The following is an 18,822-nucleotide window of genomic DNA, read 5'->3' as shown; positions in this document are numbered from 1 at the left end:
GAGGCAACTGCCCGGGTCGTGTGGGTAATGCAGTTGTTGGCCTTTGTCACACCGGACTCGGCAACACGAGGAGGGTTATATTACAATCCCTAAACTTGGAAGGAGGGTAGTTTATGTATTTATTATTACTTTTTTTTTTAGCGCTGCCAGTAGCGGCTTAAGGCTCCAGGAGAGGTGATAACAAAAGCCCCAGTTGCAAGGTCCAAGCCTCTAAGGAACTGTGCCGCGGCTCCTGGGCGGATACTTGGGCCCATAGGCGTGGTCGGGGGCGTGGCGTGGCCCGGGCGAGGCGTGACCGGCGCGGGGAGGGGCGGGGCCGGGGCCGGGCCGCTCCAGGCGCTTCCAGCCGACCCCGCCAGGGGCCCCGGCACCTCCCGCGCCCGCCGCCCGACGGGACGCTGGCGGAAGGGGGCGGGGGCATGACCGACTGTCTGGTTCTCCGAGTGGACAATAAAGTTTCGAAAGTTTGAAAAAGGAGGAGAAAACCCCCCCCCACGCCCCTTCGGCTACCCTGGTGTGGACGCCTGCGGCCTGGCACACACAGAGCTCCAGCAGCAGTGTGCTCGCGGAGGCGTGGTCGGCGCGCCGGAATGGGGGTCACCGTGGACGTGCACGAGGTGTTCAAGTACCCCTTCGAGCAGGTGGTCGCCAGCTTCCTCCGAAAGGTATTCTCCCCGCTCCGTCTCGGCCGGGGCTCGCATTCTCCCGCGCTGCCCCGGTGGCCCAGCGGTCTGCGTTCCGGGCAGCGGGCGCCCGCAGCTCCCCTCTCCTCCACTCTGCACCCCTCTGCCCTCGGAGGTCCACACCCACGGTCGGTCTCCCCTTCCAACTGCGGGTTTCGTCTCTGGGATGTGCTGGCCGAGGGCGGGGGTGGATTTCCTTGAGAGCTCCCCCACCAGGACGAGGGAAAGTCTCCGTGCGCGGCATCACGTTCACACCCTGCCCCAGCTGGAGGGAGAGTCGCGGGGAACCCAAGTTCTGGGGCCCCGGTGAACTTGCACAGGGCTTGTCGATCTCTCTAGTACATCATTGACTCCTTCAAAGCTAGTGGAGGCTGTTGAAGCCGTCATCTACCACCTCGCCACTTTCTCTTTTATTAACAGCTTGGGACTTTGGGCAGTCTCCATGCCTTAGTTTTATAATATGTAAAATGGGAAAAATAATAGTACCAACTCAGGAGTTGTGAGGATTCAAGTGAAATAATTCCCGTAAAGTGCTTATCACAGTGACTGATGCTTGCTAAGTTCTTTAAAATATATTGTTGTTGTTTGTGCTACTATAACTGTACACCCTAGCCTCAATATTCAGTGGCCCTCTTTATCTCAAGGGCTGCTCCTGGGACTGTGGCTCGCAATGGTAGAATGGGAAATTTCTTTCTAGTCTGGTTCTGCCTTTAGTTAGTTCACTTGATGACCTTGGTCAAGGGTCGTTTTCTCTCTAGGCTTCAGTTTCTGCATCTAAGATGTGTCCACGTAAAAAAATGCACAACCTGAAAGTTGAGAATTATGTTCTATTGGGCAGACTTGCTGAGGACTTAAGCCTGGACACAGCCTCTGAGATAGCTCCTTGGGGCTGGTCTGAGGAGGTAAGGGAGGAACCAGGATATATAGGAGTTCAAACAGAAAAAAAGATAGTTGACCATCCAAAGCTTACTGCTAATTAAAGAAAATGGGACATCTCAAGTTAATGAAATTAGCTTTTTTCTGTGTATGGAACAATGCAAGAGTCTGGGCTCATTGAAATTCCTTTGATAAGTGCCTTAACTATCTAGGACCTGTATCCTGTTTTCCTCTGTCCTGAATCCCCTCAGGGTGCACCGCTGGGGATGGCTGCAGAGGCTGAAACACCTATGGCCACAACATCGCTTGTTTACTGAAATGGCAGGTGACATTCTTTGTCCACAGATGAGTGTTGTATCAGATCTTCTTTCAGCTTTCACAATCTTGAGGAAGATTTGCAAGAATTGTAATTTGCCTTGGACAGCTGCCACTGGCAGTGCTCCCAGTGTGCCACCTGGAAGCCTGGAGATGGATTTTTTTAAGTGATAAGACCTGACCTCCATTAGAGGATGCAGTTGGGGGCCCAGGTCACAAAGGAGTGAGTAGGACCCTGGTTAACATGATGGTGCCATGGAGGCCTTTTTTGGGGGAGGAATGTCAGCGGGTTAATATTGTTAATTATCTCCTGTATGTAGTACCTGGTACCTACTAGGTGCTCAGTACAAATCTGATGAATGATGAATGAATAAATGAATGAATAAATGAATTACAGATGTGCTGTAGACTTTGCCTTAGGCCAGGCTTCTGGGCCCTAAAGAGAAAAAGCCAACACCCCATTTTTGTTTTAGGACTGGCACTTTGGAGTGTGGATTCTCCGATGCCACTGCCCCTTTGGAAAGCCTTTCTGGGTTTTCCTCATCAAGAGGCAATCTCTGCCTTGTCAGAGCTGGAGGGACACTTTGGGCCTCAGTGACCGTCTTCTACAGTGTTGGGTAGTTACTACTGCATGTCTTTTCCCTCATTAGACTCTAAGCTTCCTCCGGGTAGGTCTCACTCCTGAAGAAGCACGTATCACAGTGCCAAGCTCTCATTTAGAGAGTACTTGGCATGTGTCAAGCTTCTGGGCTAAATGCTTTTCTTTCATTCAGCAGGTGTTTAGAGACACTTTGCGTGCCAGGCTCTGCGCTGGGTGTAGGGCACCACAGACAGACTCTCTTCTCATGGAGCTGATGGTCTCTGGTGGGTGAGACTGACATTAATAAATGATTAACAAGTGAACACATAACTCCAGCTGATGATGTGTATTTACACAGGGAAAGTTCACAGTGTTGTGAAGTCCCGGAGGGTGGCATGAGGGAAGACTTCTTCGAGAAAGTGACATTTGTGAAGTGATGGCTGAAACATGAGACGAGTTTCCTAGGCCAGCAGGGCGGGGGAGGAAGTGCTGTCATACGTTATCGTTTTTACTCCTCCCAGCAGCTTCAGGAAGTAGTTATGATTGACTTCCATTCCATGGTCTGGAGAAACTGAGGTTCAGATTCCAAGTTCCCACAGCTAGCAAGTGGGAGAGCCAGGATTTCAACACATCTGAATCCAAGCTCACACCCCCTAATCACCAGGCTGTGCTGCCTTGCACATAATAGACACTCAGATAATCACTGAGGGAATACAGTGCTGTAGACTCTACTTTGTGTGCTCTTTATACAATCTCAGTTTCCTTTTGCCTGCAGTCTTCTCTCAGGGTTTATTCATCTCCGACGGGTTGTGCCTGGTCTAAGGGTATAGCTTTGAAGGTGCGAGGGTGAGAAAATACATTGTTCGGGTTATCTGCTGTGTAACAGATCACCCTAGTGATTTAGTGGCCTAAACCAATGGTAAGCTTTTGATGGAAAGCTTTTAATTCTCACATTTCTACGGGTTGACTGGGCTCAGGTGGGCAGTTTTTAGGTGCCATGTGTTATAGCTGAGGTCGCTTCTCTAGTTGGGTTCAGTTAGGATCTGGAAGAGTTCTTGTACAATACTTAGCAAAGTGCCTGGCACATTGTACATAAAAACTGAGGAGGACGTTTTGGAAGGTAAGGCTAGGGAAAGTGGGGAGAACATTTGTAGAAAAGGTCTAGGGATGGGACAGTGTTATCTCTATGGACACTACACTTCCATTCTTTCTATTCACAAAGCAGTCCTTCAGAGATCCCTGGATGGGGCTATGTGACTGTCTCTAGGATGTCAATAAATTCAGTTGCTCTGAGAATTTTCACCTTACATTATTCATTCTTTTTTCTTGTCTCTCTCTCTCTTTTTTTTTTTTTTGGCCGCATGGCATGCGGGATCTTAGTTCCCTGACCAGGGATCAAACCTGTGCCCCCTGCAGTAGAATCGAGGCGTCTTAACCACTGGACCACCAGGGAGGTCCCCACCTTGCATTATTTAAAGCCATGAACTGGAAGTCAGTAGACCTGGATTCCAATCATTGTGCTTCCTTCATTAAAAGCAGTTTTGAGGTGGCCTCGGGAAACAGTTTTCACCAGCCTATACTGTGCCCTTGAGCAAATTAGAAAGAGGCATCATCTAGGTGGTCTACACCCATAAGCTCACAGTAAATGGGGCTAGTGGGAGGTGTATGGGGCTACTTATGCAAGTTAGAAAAAAGTGCTCCTTCTTCTAGGTGCCCAATGGCCTGCTTGACTGGAAAACCTTGTGCAGTGAGCAACATGCACAACCTTATGAGACAACCCTACTGTCTTAATTTCTTATCTGTGAAATGATATGCTATGTACCCCACCAATCTCCCAGGATTGTTGTGAAGATCAGATGTGTAACAGTCTGACAAGCATATGTTTCTTTTAAAGCATAAGGTAGTAAGAATGATCCTTTTGGCAAAATACACTTTTATTTTTCTTTTAGTCTTTTTGTATTTTTTTTTTTTTATTCAAAGGAAAGCACTTGGCAGAAGGGACAATCGTAGGATCTCTGGGAAGCATTTAATCTGATTTTGCACAATGGTATGTTTGAAAGTGCTACAGCGCTGAGGAAGTTCTATTTTAAATAGAGTCTACTGATCTCTGGCTTTTGGTATGTTAGGGCTTGCCTTCCAAGTTATAATATCCTGCTATTTTTAAAACCTGAGGAATGTTTGCTCTTCTTACACCTGCCTGTTGGATACCACAGGCAAAATATTAGCTACATGCTTTCAAAGCTAAGTGGCACCTTGAAAACAAACACCACAATACTCTTTGTTCGTGGAGTGCAATGTTTCTCAATGAACTCTTCATGGAGGAGTGCTGTGAGAACCAAAATGGTTTATTCATCAGATGCTAAACTGTACTTTCCATGAACTACAGTGTCAGTGGTCTTGACAGTGTGTTTTGGTTTCTTTCTTTGAATGACTCTTAGCTTTCTAGTTCTCATCATTTATAGCTGTTTCCTTCCTTTTACTTAAAACCATCTACAAAGAGAACACACTGTTGAATAGATGGATATAGCAGCTGATAGGCTTACTCATCTCTGGAAGCTAACATGGGTCTGTTTAATGGGCTTGCCTTGCATGAGCTGGATTCCTAGATTTTCTAAAAATTTCTTCCTAAAAGACTTTCTAAATTTTGTCTACCTGAAATTTAAAGTCATAAAAAAGGCCATTATGTGGCCTGGATTTTTCTTGTTTATTCTTAAATGAGGCCAGAGAAGCGACAGTTTTTCTTACCATAGAGTTGTTCAGGTTGATTTTCTTGTTATGCTGTAGGTAAAAGAGTCACTGTGAATAGAGTGTAAGCTTCATGGGTGGAGATTTTATCATCTGTTCCTGATGTATCTCAAGTATCCAAAGAGATCCTGGACATAGTAGGTACTCAGCAAATCCTTATTGAATGAATGAGTGAAATACTCTCTTCAGGATTTAGCCCTGTGTAATTTCAGACCGAAGCCAGTGTGGGATTCAGTAACATGTCCTTACTTTGGGTACTGTAATCAAACGGACAGATTAAAATAATTTCTTTGCTTCAACACAGTGGCCTCGGATTTTATTTATTCTAGCCAGGAGCTTGATGTTGTGAACAAAATGGTTTGAATGCTTACCCTTAAACTCAAAAAGGGGATTTATGAATGGCTCTTTCCATTTAGAGTAGAAAGTTGATTGGGTAATTAATAATGTTTCCATTTCTGATCCTCTTTTTTCTCCCTTGCATATCTGACACATGTGTGGAACATCTCTTCCTACAGAGCTCCTGAAATATTTGGAGTGGACCCGTATTTCCAAAACAAGTGATTTGAAAATGATAGGCCTGGGTTAGCATAATGGTTATTTATCTTTTTGTTCACACTATAATAGTCTTTCTTCACTTTTATCTTCCTATCCTCAATTCTACTAGAAAATTAGGCACGACAGGAAGAAGGTGCAGACAGGAAGAGCGTGGGCTCTGGCATCAGCCAGGTGTCGGGGTGCTTCTAGCTGTGTGAGTTTGGGCAAGTCAGTTCATTTTTCTATGCCTCAGTTTCCTCATCTGCATAATATTAATAATAATAATATCTTCTGGAGTTGTTGGGGGAAAGTAAGTTGGATAATGCACACAGTTGCATACAATATACATAGTTTAATATCACCACACAGTAGGTGCTTTAGTACTTGTTTAAAACAAGTACTTTTAAAGTACTTGTTAAAAATCGTTACAGTAATACTAACAGAAATAATTTATGACATGTAATCCATGAACTTGAAAATAAAAAGCTGAGAGAAGTAGTCTGCAGAATTTTATTTATTTATTTATTTATTTATTTATTTATTTTTGCAGAAATCTTTTTAACTAGAAGTAATTAAGGGGAGAGTAAGCATGAATAAAGGTGCATATTTGAATTATGACTTATTTTTAAAATGTCATTTAAATAATATTAAAGCATACTTAGTAAGTTACCTAGTAGAGGTTGTGGCTTAATCAGTGCCTGAAAGATAGGAAAATTTTAATTATCAAAGTATAATAGTTAAACATTCATTATATGTCTCCTAATAGAAATCCACAATAGGTCTGTGTATCATTTGGCCCCTCGGAGATGAAAAGCTAAATAAAACGTAGCCCTGGGGCTTCCCTGATGGCGCAGTGGTTGAGAGTCTGCCTGCCGGTGCGGGGGACACGGGTTCGAGCCCTGGTCTGGGAGGATCCCACATGCCGCGGAGCAACTGGGCCCGTGAGCCACAACTACTGAGCCTGTGCGTCTGGAGCCTGTGCTCCGCAACAAAAGAGGCCACGACAGTGAGAGGCCTGCGCACCGCGATGAAGAGTGACCCCCGCTCGCCACAACTGTAGAAGGCCCTCGCACAGAAACGAAGACCCAACATAGCCAAAAATAAAAATAAATAAATAAAACAAAAAAACATGTTTAAAAAAAAGACAAAAAAACATAGCCCTGGCCTCAAGGAGCTCACTGTCAAAGGGGACAAAAGAAAATAAATTAATTTTTGTGATAAGTGCTTTCTCAGGGGCATATCACAGACATAAAGTATGGGGCAAGATTCACGTTTTAATTATAAATATATAAGAGCTTTTAGAGTACTTAAGAGTTTGTTGCCTTTTTTAAAAGTAAGTATTCTCTCTATTCTCTTCTCCAATGTGGCGCTTTCCCTAATGCTAGTGGGTAGGGATGTGTCAAGGAGTCCTTGTCGTATCTTCTACAAATTCTGCAATGGTAAAGCATAAGCTTGTGAGGTTTTACTAGTCTAGGAAAATAAGAAATATCTTCTAGTAATTTTTGAATAATCATTTAAATATATCTGGATTGCAAATGGACACTAATAGTATACTTAATATGACACCACAGTAAGTTACAAGATAAAGACTGAAGTCTTGAAACTAAGTTTTCAAAAATATTGAGTCATTTTTTAGTAGCAAAGCAGTAAGGTGCCAGGTGTTACACTTCACATAAAATTATTGCCTTGAATTCCTATAACAACTCTTTGAGGTAGATTTTTTTGTTTTGTTTTGTTTTTGTTTTTGTTTTTCTAATTTTACAGATGAAAAGACTGTGACTGACTGAGATAATTTGCCTGAGACTCCCATAGGTGGGCTTCAACTGAGGTCTCTTAGATTCTAAAACTCATTCTGTTTCCCAGACTGTCTTTATTTTACTTTCGTTTATTTCTTAACTTTTCATTTAGAAATAATTTGACTTACAAAATGTTGCAAAAACAGACAGAAAATTCGTGTCCTTAACTTCCTCAAACCACTATATAATTTTTAAAATCAGGGAATTAACACTGATACCATGTTAGCTGTCCTATAAACATTATTCAAATTTTGGCTCTTGTTTACTAATACGATTTTTTTTCAGTCTAGGATTCAATCCAGGATCCCACATTACATTTAATGTGTTGTTGTATCTTAGTCTCCTCTTCAGTTCTTTAGTGCTTTCTGGACCATGGTGCTTTCCAAGAGTACTGATTAGTTATTTTGTAGACTTTGTAACTTTAAATGCATTGGGTTTGGGTATGCATTTTTTTTAAAAAAATAGATTTTTATTGGAATATAATTGCTTCACAATACTGTGTTAGTTTCTGTTGTACACCAAAGTGAATCAGCCATATGCATACATATGTCCCCATATCCCCTCCCTCTTGAGCCTCCCTCCCACCCTCCCTATCTCACCCCTCTAGGTCGTCGCAAAGCACCAAGCTGATATCCCTGTGCTATGCTGCTGCTTCCCACTAGCTAGCTATTTTACATTCAGTAGTGTACATATATGTCGATGCTACTCTCACTTTACCCCAGCTTCCCCCTCCCTGCCCCCATGTCCTCAAGTCCATTCTCTATGTCTATGTCTTTATTCCTGCCCTGCAACTATGCTCATCAGTATCATTTTTTTTTTTAAGATTCCATATATATGTGTTAGAATACAGTATTTGTTTTCCTCTTTCTGACTTAACTTCACTCTGTATGACAGACTCTAGGTCCATCCATCTCACTACAAATAACTCAGTTTCCTTTCTTTTTGTGGCTGAGTAATATTCCATTGTATCTATGTGCCACATCTTCTTTATCCATTCATCTGTCGATGGACATTTAGGTTGGTTCCATGTCTTGGCTATTGTAAATAGTGCTGCATTTAATGTTTAGGGAAAAGGATTTTCCTTGGTGTCACAATTGTATGAATGATTCTTTTTAAAAAACTTCATTATGTCATTGCCAATTATTGGGACATTTTGGTATGAATGAGTGTGAAGTGATGTTGGTTAGCCTTTGTTTAGAATCATAACTTGTCCCACCAGAAGGGCCTTTGAGGAACATCTGGTTGTCCACCACCCGGGCTTCACAGATGGCAGCATCACAGTCTGCACATCTTGCCTCCTTGTCCTTTGTTTCTTCTACTTCATCCTCCTATTGCGAAGGCCAATGAACAGCCATTCAAAATGTCTGTTGACTTAAATGTGTTTAGTCTTTGGTCTTTGACATTTTGACTAATCATTTGGTCTTGGTATAAAGTCAGCTTTGCTTTTCTTCTAAGATAGACAATAGTGTGTAGCTCATAAAGGGAATTTGGCACAGCTCGCAGTGATTTCCTTGTGTAGTTAAATGCCATAGCTCTTTTCAGCAGCTCCATCCCTTTGCACGTACATGTTTGGCAACAGCCCGGGTAGCAGAGATTCCCTTAATGCTTATAAAACTGATATGTTAATATACCAGACTTACTTTAGGTCTCCTTGGCCTTCTTTGAAGGACTAATACAGATATATCAGCTTAACTGCTTCCTTGTGTTCTCTTGGATAATGCCAGTTGGAAGTTGGTAAACAATGGCTCCTTTGGAGGTCATTGATTTTTTTGGTGGGAGTATTATAAAAGGCAGGCATCGACTTCTGAGCTTTTTGGAAAGTTGTTTCTTTCTTTTTTTTAAAAAAAAATTAATTATTTATTTATTTGGCTGCACCAGGTCTTAGTTGCAGCATGCATGCGGGATCTAGTTCCCTGACCAGGGATCGAACCCTGGCCCCCTGCATTGGGAGTTTGGAGTCTTAACCACTGGACCACCGAAGTCCTGGAAAGTTGATATGTTAATAACTCCTTACTCTCTTAAGAGTCGGCTTTATGAAAGCTTATTATATTTTCCCCCTGTAAATAAGAAATGTAAATATACCCTATCATCTGAATGTTATTCCTGTAGTTAGATGGACTCTATTTCTTGACCTCTCACTCTTCATAGCTATGTATTTGTTTTAATGTATATTTTGTTTTTTACCCATTATTTTGAAATTTTTGGGCTCTTGCCTTTTAATATGTAAAACAAATGAAAGCAAGGTATATGACAGTGTAGGAGAGTCTACGTTTTACCCTTAGTTAGACTGTTACATACATATAATATAAGCAGTGATATTTGCAACACATTTATATCTTGGGGAAAGGGAAGGAGTTAGTTTTTATGTTCTGTGAAGAATGTAAAAATTATAAGTAAATTCAGAATGAACTCAAATATACCTTGAAAAATCCCTTGTGTCACCCAGAAAGTATGGCAAATGTGCAGAGCCCTGTGCAGTAATTATTAGACACTGCAGTTTGTGGTCCACTGAGTGAGGTCCAAGGATGGCAAGGGTTTTTGGTAGATATTTGGGTCATCAGTCCACTTTGCTTCCATGAAAGTCACTAGTGTGGAGCAGGGACCGGAAGATCCCAGGGTTGCCCTGCTCGTGTGCAGGTCTTATGCCATTATGTTTTTAACATGGAGACTCCTTATCTTAACGCTTGTTAAGAGATTTACTCATTTTGAGGAGGACAAAATGAGATAATACATCTGGTGACCTCTAATACAGCACTCTGCACGGGCAAAGTAGATGTGCAATTAAGTCTTCGATGGGCTTGATCCTGATCTAGCTTAACCCTTTCCACTGTCACACTGTTTGTACAGGTGTCCAGAAAAACCTGGTCACCTGCTTCCTGTCTTCCCAATTGGCATTCTTGGTGGTGATCCTCTCTGAGCAGCCTTCCCTCTCTTGACCCCTTATTAGCTGACTTCAGATACATTTTTGTGAATTAAATCATGAATATTCAAGTTACCACAAGATGGTGTCAGAAAATTTTGAGTAATGCCAGGTAGGGGGCGCCTCAGCACAATAAATCTTTAATTTAAAAAAAGTTAAAATATATGTTGTTCATGTCATGGTATTTAGCTATTGTAAATAAACCTCTGATTTCTTTTTCCATTCTCATATGGAAGGAAACTTGAGGCTCACGTCTATTCAACTCCAAAAGTAGTTGCATAGGAAAATGCCTTGAATCTTGCAAATGAGTTTACTAGAGTGAATAGTTTAGGATTTCTTGTGTTTGGCTGAGACAACTTGCATTTTACTTTGTAATTTGCAAGCATTGTCTAATGAGTGACCCTTAAGTATTTTACAATGGCTCCTCTTCATGATTTCCCAAGCCCCTTTTATCCCTTAGTCTGATTTATTTTCTCCTTATATATTTTATTTTTTGTTTTTCTGACTGACATGTAAACTCTCTAAGAGGCTACAGTTTTGTTTGTTTCATTACTCTATCCCTAGTGCCTGGAAGAGTGCCTAGGTAGTCAGAAAACTGTTAAGTGAAGAATAGTTTCACTATTATTTAAATCGATACCCTTCACCCTAATAAGCAGATATTAAAGTTATATAAAAGCGTGAGTAAAGCATTTGAGTTTATAATCTTTAGGAATTTCACTGATAACTTTGTGAAGTAATCAGAACTTGGGAAATTTTTATCATTAGCCTTCTCTGGTGATTATGTTTCCAACCTCTTTCATAATTTAGTTCAGTCATCTTCGTATAACTTACAGTGTATTTATAATATTCAGTCAGTCAGGATGTATTGATGAATATAAGAAAATGAGTAAACTAGAACTGTAGTAGAGGCAATATTCTCATACTCTCGTTTTACCTTAGTATAAAAGTTCTGATTTCTATACACACACACACACACACACACACACACACACACACAATAAAAATTAAGGGCATCTGTGTGAGTCTCAGATATCACCCTCACTTCAAGGGTGTTGTGTAAGTGAAGCCCCCTTGCTGAGGGACAGAATAGCTAAACCTGACCCCCTGTGATGGACATTATCTTCACAAAAATACTGAAGGTTAAACTTCAGGAAAACAAGCATTGTAATTTTGAGCATTTTTTTTCTGGAGCAAACATGAATGAATGAATAAATAAATATTTAAACAGCCATGTTGGGAAATTCCTTGGCAGTCTGGTGGTTAGGCCTTGGTGCTTTCACTGCCGGGGCCTGGGTTTGATCCCTGGTTGGGGAACTAAGATCCTAAAAGCCGAGCGTGTGGCCACAGACAAACAAACAAACAAACAAAAAGGCAAGTTGTTGATTTGTTATCAAGATTGCAGTTTCCCGGATGAGAGTGTGACTGGGAGAGTTTACGGCGTGGGGTGTCACGTGGTGTTGAGGGTGCCAAGGACTGAGCCCACTGCTCGCTTCATAGATTGGTTCCCCTGGTCCTCGAAGGGACTAAGGTTTAGTTTCCACCTTGATCCCGGAGGTCAGCAAGGTTTATCTTCCAGATTGTTCATTCATTCGGCAAATATTCATTGAGTGCCTCCTGCTACGTGCCAGACACCGTGCTGGCTGGTGGAGATACAAAATTCCTGCCCTTGCAGAGTCTGTGTTCTTATCCCAGGTCTTTTGGGGCCACAGATATCTTTAACAATGTGTGAAAGTGATGGATCCTTTTCCCTGAAAAATCAGTCACTCAGTCAACCTCTTATACAAACTGATGGATGCAGACACAGAGCTGCCGTGGGGTGGGGAAGAGCCCTGCTCACTGAGTTTTGTATACCATTTCCCTGGGTTCAGAAGGCTTAAAGCTCCAGCTTACCGAGAGGAGGGCCCTGTCCCCTGCCCACCGCCCGCCCCCCCCCAGCCTGTTCGCTGCTCTCATCTCCCCCTCAGCACCTTACGGTGTTTTGGGTAAGACCTGCCTGTAATTTTCCTTTCATATTGGACTGCGTGATGAAGCAGTAAACCTCTGGGAATAGAGCCCGACAGGCGCTCAGCAGGCCTGGCCAGCAGCCTGCTTGTCCTCTGGCTTCGAGGACTTCTACTGTCTTGAGTCTCTTTTCACATCTGAGCAGTGGAAAGGGTGGGGTTTGAGTGACTGCCGTGTTTGAGGGTAGGTAGGTTAGGTGGGCAGGCCTTGAAGGCAAAAGGAAGTGTCTGTGGCTAAATTGCAGTCTTGATGCTCATTAGCTGGGTGATTTTGAGCAAATGACTTAGTTTATCCAAGCTTAATTTCTCACAAGTGAAAGGGAAAAAAAAAAACCCAGAATGTAACTCATGGAATAGTTTTGAGAATTAAACTGAAATAATATATTAAACTGCCTAGGACAAAAATGGTAGCTGTTATCAGCTTTTTCTTTTTCATAAATTTATTTTTGGCTGTGTTGGGTCTTCATTGCTGCGCGCGGGCTTTCTAGTTGTGTCGAGCAGGGGCTACTCTTCGTTATGGTGCCTGTGTGGGCTTCTCACTGCGGTGGCTTCTCTTGTTGCGGAGCACAGGCTCTAGGCACGCGGGCTCAGTAGTTGTGGCGCACGGGCTTAGTTGCTCCGCGGCATGTGGGATCTTCCCGGACCAGGGCTCGAACCCATGTCCCCTGCATTGGCAGGCGGATTCTTAACCACTGCGCCACCAGGGAAACACTGTCAGCATTTTATTAACATGAAATTGTGTTTCAGGGGAATTTAATCAATAAATAAACTTTTTTTTTTGCATTTTTTTCCTTATTGAAATATAGTTGATTTACAGTGCTGTGCCAGTTTCTTCTGTACAGCAAAGTGACTCAGCCATACACTTATATACATAAATAAACTATCGAGCACCTGGCATAGACTCCTTCTGTGATTATACTCCTGGGATGCTGACCCAGCCACCAGGCAATAGTGAAGGGCAATAGTGAAGGAATTCACTATGTATTGATACTAGGCCTGATTTAATTTTGTGGCTCTACCACTAACCAGCTGGGTGACCCTAAGGTTTCTGATTTTATTTAGTTTCCATTTAGTTTCTGAAAGATGGGATAATGATATCCCATGACCCAGTCACAACAGAGAGGCTGATTTTAAAAAAGATCATGCAAGTAAAGCATTCAACACAGTGCCTCGTACAAAGAACACGCTTGATTTATGTAAGGCTGGTTCAACATTAATAGTATTATTTATTAATTAGCTTACCCTAACCTCCCCCTCTCCATCCAGAGCTAGGTTGACTCCAAAGAAGGTTTCTCCTGGTTTCATACAGGTCCAGTTGATGACAGCATCTCACTTACCTATTGCGAACTAGTAAAATTAAGACTCTTGATTGAAAACTGGCCTTAGAGATTGCTTGGATAATATTTACTGTTTCTGCAAATAACTGGTTGCTATGAAGTAATTCACTTTGTAAAAAAAAGAATGGTAATTTTTCTTTGTGTTTTCATTTAGTATCCAAACCCCATGGATAAAAATGTCATCTCTGTAAAAATTGTGGAGGAAAAAAAAGGTAAGTGCTAGTGATCTTTGTAAAGATGTGTGTCTTTGTGTGTGTGTGTGGCCTGTTATATTTTAAACAGGTATATTAACAGGTATAGTTCTGTATTTGAGGCGACTGATAGAAAAGAGCACCCGGCATTTCCCACAGTAGAAGGCTTGCCTTATGCTCTTGTCACTTTCTCCATTAAGAATTGATGACAGCTGTGACAGTTTACATTTTTGAACACTTAATGTGTGCCAGGCACTCTTACTTTTCTTAACTTAATCCTCAGAACAATGAGGTCACATGGCTATGCCTCTTGATATATTCATGTATCATTTTATAGATGGCAAAATAGATATGACTAATAGCATGGATATGAGATGTGACTGTAAAATGATTGGATTATGGAATCAAAACTGCTTAACAATATGGTTCAGTATTGACTAGAGTAGGGCTTGACAAATTATGCTTGTGTTGCCTGTTGTAAATAAAGTTTTATTGGCACACAGCTATGCCCATTTGTTTATATATTATCTGTGCCTACTTCCTTATCACAACAATAGAGTTGTGGTAACAGAGACTGTATGGCCCACAAAACCTAAAATATTAATATTTACCATCTGGCACTTTACAGAAGGTGTTTACTGATTCTTGGACTGGAGTGTAGGAGTCTTTCCTGTTCTCTGTCATTCACATACATCTCCTCCGGTAGAAGCGTTTTCACTGTCAGTGTTTGAACTCGAGAGCTGGCAATGAAGGAAGCTATAATGATGCACATCATCAATGTGTAAACCTTTGGAGACACCCAGGCTCGGTCTACCATGCTCTTGAACCTTCTGAGAAAATGTATGAGATGTTCATTTCGTGACTCTGAGGCCTTCTCTCTGCTTGGTGAAGAGAGAACTGTCTTTGCGAGGGTATTTCCTGCACTTCCATAACTCTGTAAATATGATTAAAAGCCATTTTCTCAGGTACCTGCACTCGTAGGAGAAAGGTTTTATATCGCATTAGAAAAGTCTGATTTCAGGTCCTGATTTTGTTACTATCTATACATGACCTAACTTCTTGGAGGCTCTATGTCTTCATCTGTTAAATGGGAAAATAATAACAACCTGCCTTTAGGTTGTTGAGAAGATCAAATGATAGAACAATGTGCATATTCCTAAGTGGTTAATTATAATTTCTACCACTGACAGGGGCTTCTTTGCCTCCGGGAGTGGCTCATCCGTTTTCACTACATGTGCTGCAGACGTTGGATGAGATGGCCAGAGGCATGCCAGTGGGCAGAGGAGATGAACCAATTTCTCACCCTACCAACAACTTCTGGGCACTCAGGATGTTTGCACCAAGGTTCAGGGCTGTTATAGCCAGAGCTTTGAGAAACTGTAGGAACATGGCTGAGTCACAGTAATTCACAGAGCAAAAGACAACACTTCAGAGTTTATATTTTTCTCTGATTTGGTTTCCTTTTTTTCTCAACTCACATTTATTGTGTCTTTTTTTTATGTCCCTAGTGCTATTCTGTAAACTTCGTTCCAAAACAGAATAGTTCCAGCCACGGGGTGGGGGGGGGGGGTCTGCTCCCCTACGAGAGAAGAGTATGCCCAATATAATTAATAATAGGTTTAAATTTGTAGCCAGAAACCTGTGCTTGAAAACACGTTTGGTGCAGAAGGTGGCAGAATCAGATTCTCCATCGTTTTGTTAAAACATTCTCTTCGTTGGAGCTGAGCAGGAGGCTCATTGGCCATGGCCATTGGAGCGTTGACATTGATAGTCCAGAGCAGTGAACGATTTACGATTCTTTTGTCCTTGAATTTAGAATGTGCAGTGTGAGTGGCTAGCTATTTTATCCTTATTCCTTGCTCACAGATATTTGGAGGGATTTGGCCCAGAAAAGTGGTCAGGGATGCTGGGTTTTGAGTTAAATATTTTCTTTGGGAATTCTACATATAGAAAATTGAGGTTGACATTAAAAGTTTCATTGACATTAAAACAAGAATAGGGGCTTCCCTGGTGGCGCAGTGGTTGGGAGTCTGCCTGCCAATGCAGGGGACGCGGGTTCGAGCCCTGGTCTGGGATGATCCCACATGCCGCGGAGCAACTGGGCCCGTGAGCCACAACTGCTGAGCCTGCGCGTCTGGAGCCTGTGCTCCGCAGCAAGAGAGGCCGCGATGGTGAGAGGCCCGCGCACCGTGATGAAGAGTGGCCCCCACTTGCCGCAACTGGAGAAAGCCCTCGCACAGAAACAAAGACCCAACACAGCCAAAAATAATAATAAAAATTAATTAATTAAAAAAAAAAAAATTTAAAAAAAAAAAAAAACAAGAATACATTTCCTTCAGTTTTTTTTGAGTGTGAAAATTTTCTGTTTCTAGATGTGTCAACAGGGATCATCTATAGAAAGAGGATTGCAGTCTGTCAAAATGTGGTTCCAGAAATTTTAAGGAAGGTAAATTCATTTCAAACTTTAATCAGATTTGGTGTAACGCTGGGTGTTTTCCAAATAGTCATGGAAAGAGAGAGCATTTTCTGATGTGAAGGAGTGTTGGAACTTCCCCAGTTCTCCTACCTCAGAGCCCTTCAAAGGAAGAAACCTGTCTCCTATCCAACCTCAGCTCTGACAGATGCTACCAGAGATAGTTTTTTTCCTGTCTGTTTTGTCTCTCTTGTGGAGGGCTCTTAGTGTACATAGAGATGGGCTACAATTATTTTAAAAGATCCTTTGGACACTTTGCGTGAAGCGTCCATCTTTTCTAACCTGTCCATGGTTAGATATGACTCTTAGGTAAGAATGATCAGAAGTGGGCAGATGGTAAGTGTTAAGCGTAACCTTCAGTAAGGAAGAGCTTCAGTTTCCATTTTACTGTCAGTGAGAATGGTTTTGGGAGTACAGTGTTTTCAGCACCCTCTGTAAGTCTTTTTGTGTGTGTGTTTCTGTAAAGTAATGGTATTGATGATGAAATCTTCATGATAGCAAATTGTTTTCTCTCTTTGAAATCCATGAGCACTCTGGTGATTGTTGGAAAAAGGTGAGTGAAATTTTTAATCACGTTGCTTTAACCGTAGAGGGATTATTGATAAGGGTCCTTTTAGAATCATTAGGAAATAGAGGAGAGTGTCTTGCTGTGCACTTTTAAAAATGTCTCAGTCTTTTCAACCTGGAAGTGATCCTGTGTGTGATATAAAACCCAGCGGGGCTCCTGCCGCTTAGCTTGCAAATTGCTTTGCTGTGCTGTGTGTAGAAAACATGGCAGCTTCCATCACTTTCTTATCATGGATTAAGACTCTGTTGCTTTCTTTAGTGGAAAGAAGGCTGATATGACAATGAAAATGAACTTTCTTTTATTTTCCAGATAATAACATGTTGCAGTATGTGCAGCAAATTATTGCAGGCTTTTTCCACAGAGTGTGTACCCTGCCTTTGCCCTGTATACATGCTTTGCATCTATTATTTAAAAAGGCATTCAACTTTGTCTGGTATCTCCATTCTTAAATAATTTAAGGACACCCTGACTTGTACAATTTTGCCTTTGTAGCTTTCCATGTTTCCTCCACCTAGGAAAGCATACATTTCTAGATATTGGGCAGAGTTTAAAATGAAGAACATATTTTATCTGATATTGTCCTGCATGTGAGCCCGTAGGTGGGCCCAATTAGAATCCGTCAATTTAAGAAAGCCATAACCAGCCCTAGAGGAGACACGAAGGAGGCTGATACTTTGCTTAGTGTTTAGCAGTTAGGGAAATCAGGCCAGGGACTATACAGGCTGCATAAATCCTGGGCCATTTGCATGTCCTTACCAGCATTTAGTAAGGTCATAGTATGTTTGATTATCAAGGACTTACAGCCATTGGTGTGCCATCATCCATATATCAGGATCACTTGTCCTCTTAATTCCCCAAGACTAAAAGCAACTCTGGACACAGTCCTTATGTAGCTTGTTCTTCCTAAATTCAGAAAGCCATCTTCCGTCTTTTGGACAGGTGAACATTTTAAAGGTACCTAATGTCCAGTTAGAAGAGGAATCATGGTTCAATCCGCAGGAAAGGAACATGGCTATAAGGAGTCACTGCCTTACGTGGACACAATATGCATCCATGAAGGAAGAGTCTGTCTTCCGGGAAAGTATGGAAAATCCAAATTGGTAAGATCACCTCTGTGTGTGTGTGTGTGTGTGTGTGTGTGTGCATGTAGGTTGGGTGTGGGGAAGCACAAATGAGCACGCATATTAAAAAGCTATGATTCCATACTTATAACCTCTGTTTACAACTCACATAAATTATATACTATTAATTTTTAATCACACAAGTAATCAATAAATAGATTTCCCTTTGGGGGAAAAATGACAGCTCAACTCCTTTCTGACTGTCCTATCCAATTTGGTGCCTTTTTGCCTTCTCCAGAGGCAGTGAGTGTTATCAGTGTATTGAGTATTCTTCCAGACCTTTAAGAGATACCTTTAGATACTCATAGAACCTGTATAGTATGGTTTTGATTATCTTTTTTACATACATGCTTTCATTCTGTGTAAATCATTATGCACTTATCTTTTTTGTTTAGTAGAATGTTTCTAAACTTTATCCATTTGATGTCTATAAAATCTAGTTTATTCCTTTGAACTGCTGCATAGTGTTCAATCCTATCATTATACTACATTCTATTTAGCTTTTTTCTTTTTGGACAGATGTTCAGATGGTTTCTAGTTACTCTTAGATATAAGCAGTACTGTAATATTTGTGAAGCATACGATCCTTGTGTATTCTATATGTGAATGTTTCTCTAAAGGAGAATTGATTTTATTATTGAAATATAGTTGACATACAGTATTATGTTAAAGGAGAATTTTTA

The 18,822-nt window shown here is 41.6% G+C and overlaps 1 protein-coding gene across 3 annotated transcripts in view; it reads left to right on the top strand.

The window, feature by feature from the left end:
* The first annotated feature begins 397 nt into the window (after positions 1 to 397).
* Positions 398 to 18,822, top strand: part of PRELID2 (PRELI domain containing 2) — a 74,697-nt gene continuing 56,272 nt past the window's right edge. Inside the window, exons 1-5 of one of the 3 annotated variants that reach the window (XM_036849335.1) lie at positions 398 to 641; positions 13,941 to 13,998; positions 16,350 to 16,423; positions 16,980 to 17,003; positions 17,958 to 18,118. In XM_036849335.1, coding sequence (XP_036705230.1) covers positions 591 to 641; positions 13,941 to 13,998; positions 16,350 to 16,423; positions 16,980 to 17,003; positions 17,958 to 18,118 — 368 coding nt within the window. In that variant the 5' untranslated portion in view covers positions 398 to 590. Of the gene's footprint in view, positions 666 to 13,940; positions 13,999 to 16,349; positions 16,424 to 16,979; positions 17,004 to 17,957; positions 18,119 to 18,822 lie in introns of all 3 variants that reach the window. The other 2 variants (XM_036849333.1, XM_036849334.1) reach the window with 2 other exon arrangements.

The sequence above is a fragment of the Balaenoptera musculus genome, chromosome 3 (genome assembly GCF_009873245.2).
Source record: "Balaenoptera musculus isolate JJ_BM4_2016_0621 chromosome 3, mBalMus1.pri.v3, whole genome shotgun sequence".
NCBI classification, from domain to species: Eukaryota; Metazoa; Chordata; class Mammalia; order Artiodactyla; family Balaenopteridae; genus Balaenoptera; species Balaenoptera musculus.
This window is presented reverse-complemented; position numbering and strand designations above follow the sequence as displayed.